This window comes from Chlorocebus sabaeus, chromosome 17 (genome assembly GCF_047675955.1).
Source record: "Chlorocebus sabaeus isolate Y175 chromosome 17, mChlSab1.0.hap1, whole genome shotgun sequence".
NCBI classification, from domain to species: Eukaryota; Metazoa; Chordata; class Mammalia; order Primates; family Cercopithecidae; genus Chlorocebus; species Chlorocebus sabaeus.
The window spans coordinates 50,006,389-50,012,822 of record NC_132920.1 but is presented as its reverse complement, the minus strand read 5'-3'; the positions used below and the strand labels follow the sequence as shown (position 1 = coordinate 50,012,822).

Genomic DNA, 6,434 nt, shown 5'->3' with positions numbered 1-6,434 from the left:
TCCATATAAAGTACTAACAGCCCATGGTACATAATAAATACTCAAAAAAAGCATGTAGTTGAAAATGTAAATGATATTGATTATGTGCTTTTAATTATTTACTGACCAAGAATACTTTAACCCCCTTGTTACAAAAATGAAATGAATTCATATTTGGCTCACCCAGGTTGTAACAGCACTAAACTCTCTACTACACTTGTTTGCTATTTCACAATACTTACATGAATATGCACTCAATCAGGAAAGGCAGCATTAATCAGAATTGTAATCATGCCAAGAAGGCTATAAAAACAAGAGCCCACCTTTCTTTTACCAAAGACTAGCTCAACTCGGAGACATTTTGAGCTCTGTCCCAACTTCTCTCAAGTGTAACTGCATCAACAATGAAGATGCTTTGTATTTTTCTGACCTTTGTCTTCACTGTGTCTTGTGGTCCATCAGGTAATATTTGTTATTATAGAAAAGCTACAAAGGGCAAAATGTTCTTATAAATACTTTACTCTGAAAATAATAGAAACAAATACATTATTCTTACGAGATTTCATATGACCTCCTTATAAGGCAATTTATTTTTTCATGGAGGAAGAAAAGAATAGAACTGGTAGTTGAGAAAATAATAAAAAAAAATTTCCCTGAGATGTAGAATTAAATTTATTTATTTTGTTGTTTTGTGTGATGACACTATAATTTTTTAGATACTTCCTACTGCCTTCTGTTTCAAAATCAATTTTACCAAGTGATATTGTAGCTACTGTCAAAATTAAGCTTTTTACAGCCAACCTAATGATTGGTAGGGGTAGAGAGAAAAGGGGTTAGAGGTGGATGATTATTTAGAAAACAAAACATGTAGACTATTTCTTCCATGTCTTTTTCTCTTTACTCTTGAGGAAGCATACAAAAATTAGATATTTAAAAATGTTCTAGTTACAGAATGATAATTTAAAAAGTTGGTGACAAAAGCAATATTGTTGCATAAATAAGTATATTATACCAGCTGATAGAGGGAAAAATTTAATAGAGTTGCTTGGGCATGATTTCAGGAACAAAATGGTTTAACTTTACATTTTAAAGAGTTTACTTTATTCATTACTGTATCTAAGGATATTAAATCTGGACTTATGTTCATAGCTACTTTTTCTTAGTTCCACAGAGAAAAACAAGAGAAGTTGCAGAGAGAAAAAGAGAATGTCAACTTGTTCATGGTGCCTGCAAGTCGGAATGTAACACCTGGGAATATGTACAGTATTACTGTGATGTTAAGCCCTGCTGTGTGGTACGGGACTACCAAAAGCCAGTCATTAACAAAATCACTACTAAACTCTACCGAAAATAAATGACAATTATAAAACACTATATAACAGTACATCATAATAATATTATTAATACAAATTAATTTTTGCTATCTATCAATCTATATTTAAGTGATTGATCTCTGGCATTCTAGATTACGCAATTATATCATGTCTGGAGAGTTCAGTGTTGACTTAGTACAAGAGAAATAAAGAAAAAAAGAGTGGTAGCATCTTCTTCACTAAATTGGCAGAAGTTTATCTCTACCCACTGACAGAGGACTTTTGATCCTTTTTCTCTTCATCTCTGACCTATTTATTTGCCTGGTACAGAAATATTTATTTCCATATGATGTTTGAGATACTAAACATAAATTATGGTTTATGTACCTTCTCATAGTTTCCATATAAATGTGTGTGTTTCTTGGACACAGAGTTACATAGATGCTAATCACAAAATAACAGAAAATTGATAAAAATAATTTTAAGAAAGAGCTAACCAAACTGAAAAGGGAGTGAAATGAAATATGTTAACACCTTACCCATGTAAAAATACATCAAAAAGGAAAAACAGCAGGAGGAAAAACACTAAACCCTAAGAGTAGTTATGTTGGAGAGATGGGTTCATGACTGATTTATTTACTCTTTATAATATTATATTGTTTTACATATATACTTATAATTTCATGATCAGGATAAAAGCAAATTAAAAACATCTTAAGAGTTTTTAAAATTTTAAAATAATTTGAAAATTTAGAACAATACAGAAATGTTCAAAGATAACAGAAAAGTCACTTCTAATTCTAACATCCAGAGCTGACTATTATAATCAATCTTAAACATAGGCTGCCAATCCAAGGGTCTTCTCTCTTGGTCCTCAAGAATTTTATTTAACTTCTTTCATCTTATACTTCAGTACCTAATGCTTCTGTTTTTGTCCTTGTCTTCAATGAATTCAATGGGTTTCCAAGTTTCCACATTCCATATTAATTTCTTTGATAATATTAAAATGACATTAACATAAACTTTCCTATGAATTATAAAGCATCAGTAAAACTTGACATTCAGAAATTAAAGTATCCACCGAATGTATTTCTTACTTAAACCTGTAACAACAGTTTGGATGGTATAAAAATTTAGGACAGAGGTCTGACTTAGAAGAAATCAAAGAGTTTCAGTGAATTTTAGGTTTAAGAGAAACTGATAACTTGCAGTTTTCTTATTTGAAATATTGGCCTAACAATGTGATTACTCATTAGAAAATATAGTCAGAGGAGCAATCTTGGAAAGGAACATTTATGACATATTAAGTTTATACTTTTCTGCTATATTCATGTGTAAAGCTCAAGAAACAAAAATGTGCTTCCAATATAGATTTGTCGAGCCATTAACTAAAGCAATGAGATAAAATCACCCAATGAAAGATGACAGACTGAGGTGGTAAAGTCTGAAATCCTAAGGAATAGGATTTAAATAATTCTGTGTGAAGAACTGGAACCCACAAATGAGGATAGGAAGGAGTTAGCCAATATGAAATCACTCCTAGGCTGTGTCTTCTCAGGTGAGTTTTCAGACATAAAGAAAATAAGTAGCCCCATACCCCATTATATCCTGTGTTATTTTTTGTCACACACAATTCATGAGCATAATAAAATGTTGTGTTTTTCTTCTACTTTAAGCCAACAAGTTTTAGAGTGGTTTATTGCACAGGAATATAAACCAGAACACAGCTTAACTTTCAAACTACAGAAATTTTTGTTAAGTAGCAATAAGCAATAAATTATGGGTAGGACTTCTGGAAAAATGGAGCAAAAAATTTAGAAAATCTGCTTCTCCATAAAAGAAAAAGATTGTCACAAAATTGCCTAAATCCACTTTATAAAGAGCTCTGCAAATTAACTAGACTTGCAAAAAATCCAAGGAGCCTTTCTTTATTCAAGAAAAATTACAGAATCTCCACAGTTCTTCCCTCATGAGGTTTTTAGTTTTTTTTAAATAAAATCACAATCTAATTGAATAATTAAAATCTTGTGGAGAGAGCTAAGATTTCTGGTATAGAAACTTCTGCCTCTGGAAAAATAGCAAGGTTTCTTCTTCAAGATATAGGGAGTCCTAAGGCATTCTACTTGTAGTAAGGAAGCCCTTTCAGCCCACATTCACAGACTTTACCATGAGAATTCCATTGCAGAGAGGAAAAGATATACATGACAACCAAGGAAATCCTACAATGTATTCAGTTATTCATCCAACATGTAAGTAAAATCAGCAGCATGAATGTCTAAGATCACAATGGCAAACAGAATGCTAGACTCTGAGAAAACAGATCAAGGAAAAGAATATAATATAAAACAAAACAAACTAACTAACTAAACCTCTCTAAAATGTATTTACAGAGATATTCAAGAAACCTTTACACCTATAATACAGGACTATTATTCGATGACATAAGAATGGTCAGAGAACAGAAAAGGACACTTATATTCCTTTTTTAGCAAATGAAAAAAAAGTTTGCCTAAAAATTGCAAAAGCTAAATATAAAAGTAAAAGATTTATTTAAAATCAAAAAATAACAAATAGACATAAAAGTCAGAGAGAAAATTATAGAGGAATAGCTAAATGTTTGACTTAAAAACAATCCCCAAAAGAGAGAAAATAAACAAACAAATAAGGAGGGAAGAACTTATCAGTAAAAACAAAATAGAGAAAGAGAAGAAAATTTCCCAGATCCAGGGAAAGATATAAGCTCATCAATACCAGAAAGATAACTTATTCATAGGAAATGTACAACAAGAAATGTGTGAATCATAAAGTTTGGGAGATTGAATCAGAAAACCAATGTCCTAATGACGTCAAAAGAGAAAAAAATAAAAACATTTAAAAGGAGCTATCCCAGCATTAGAGTTTTCATCAGGAAGACTGGATGCGGGATGTTAGTGGAGTAACAGCTTCCAAGTTCTGAAGGAACATGATTTTGAACCTAGATTTAACATCCAAATAACTAAATGTGAGGGCAGAATAAAAATATTTTTTAGAAAGGAAATGAAATTCTAATTTAAAAAAAATCTTTTCTGGAAACAGTTCTGGAGGTAGAAAAACAAGAACAACAACAACAAAAAGACACGAGATCCAGATCACAGTAAATTAAACTCAGGAGGGCAGGTTTAGAAAATCTTAGAATGCAGCAGTCTCAGGAATCACCTATGCTACTGAGATAAACTTGAAGATACGGAATGCCTATTATTTATATTTTGTCCATATGCACCAAGAAAATTGCAAGAAGAAATTCTTTTCAATAATGACTTAAATAAATATGAAATAATTAAAAGAAAAACACAAAAACACTTAAGAAAAAGATAGCAGAAAAAAGATAAGAAAAATATAAATTATTGATGGTAATAATGTTAATAATGATGTCAATTTGACTTTGAAACCAAGAGCATTTCTCTTTGATTAACCTATGTATTGTGATAATTGGCACATAGAAAAAGGCAAAATACTTGGTAATGCTTATTGTATTACAGTCTAAAAATAAGCATATGTTTTAATTCTAATTATACACAGAGTACACATATTATCTTTCACAACATAAAAGGAAATGTGCAACAAATGAATGGGATGTGAAAAATGGAGAGAATTGCTGGAGTAACTGGCAAGAGGGCAAATATTTTCATTTTAAATGAGTGAGGCTTAATATTGCAACTACAGTTGATAGGAAAAATGTGTTTTGTTGAAGATAACCTATAACATTTTTTTAAAATTAACATAACTTCAAAATATTTGATAAAGATAGCCTAGAAAAGAGTGCAAACAATCTAAATTTGTAGTTTTCTTAGCAGAAACCAAGAGATGTACTCTGGTTGGTAAGCCAAGATAAGATATAAACTACATCCTTGTTCTTATGTTAGTAATCACTAGAAGGCCTAGTGGGCAGGAAGTTATTGCTATTCATTACAAAGTCTCTTCTCATTATTCATTATATGCATGTAATAAATTATTTAAATGTTAAAAAAAGTGGAGAATTACTGAGCTTTACTAAGAAAACAAGAGTTTCATGAATATGTAAGTTATGTCTGAAAAAAATGTAACAGAAATTAGTGACAAACGTGAGGCTTAATATTTGGGTCTTGTAAATGAAGAATTTGGGCAAAATTAATGAGATAACATGATATAATTAAAAATTTTTGATATGCAGGCATATTGATAAATTGACACACCAGATTAGTGACTACAGTAAATTTTGAAAAGTAATCAGCAGATTAATGGACAATGTTCTGTTGTTTTATTTCTGAAGTAGTAAATAAATATTTACCTTAAGTTTATTCCATGGATGCCCCTTTGTGTTGATCATTAATTAATTAGCAATGATATGAAGATGCCGTGTTTACAGCTATCATTCACAGAGGGATGCCTACCAAAAGCTCCATTATTTTCAAGTGTTTTCAATTTGGGTAATTCTGCCCACAGCCATAGTCATTGGAGCAGAGACAGGCACACAAAATTAAAATAATTTCTGGATAATGAGAGTTTCTCTTCCACTAGAAAACTATAAATAGTAAATGTCTTTTGGGTTTTTGGAAAGTTCTCTAGTCTCTGCATTCTGTTACCAAATCTTTCAACAGCTTCTTTCTACAGAATGAGGATCTTTTACTATCTCTATTTTCTGTGTTATGTGACCTTCATTCTACCAGGTAAGATAGATGTCTCTGTTATATTTGTGTAAAACTTCTCATTAGAAATAGAAATAATAAATTATTAATTGTAGAATGCAGATTTTTAATGCAGTCTTGTCAATTAAAGAAGTGTCTTGATTATATCAAATCTTGGTTTTCTCATTGATAATGTCATTACACTGGTGTACTTTACCTACCTCATTTTCCAAATTGATATGCAGATAAAATGAGATAATGAAGATAAGATCTTTCAACTTTTTTGGGCTGAGTTTTCTTCTAAGTATTTAAATTCTTAAGAAAACTATAATATATTAAATTTATTTATAAGTCCCAGAAGTGAAGGCTTAAAATCAATTAGACCCTAGAGAAACTGAATGAACTGAGAACAGCAGTGTATATTTCTTGGAATATCAATAACAGAATCTATAAGATGATCAAATGGATACTAGAAAATATTTTGAACTGAATGATAATA

General features: G+C 30.6%; 1 protein-coding gene across 1 annotated transcript; it reads left to right on the top strand.

Annotated features, from left to right (window-relative positions):
* Positions 1 to 383: 383 nt before the first annotated feature.
* Positions 384 to 1,333, top strand: DEFB113 (defensin beta 113). The gene is made up of 2 exons (XM_038005689.2): positions 384 to 441; positions 1,143 to 1,333. The coding sequence occupies exons 1-2, from the start codon at positions 384 to 386 to the stop codon at positions 1,331 to 1,333; spliced, it is 249 nt and encodes an 82-aa protein (XP_037861617.1).
* Positions 1,334 to 6,434: the final 5,101 nt, after the last annotated feature.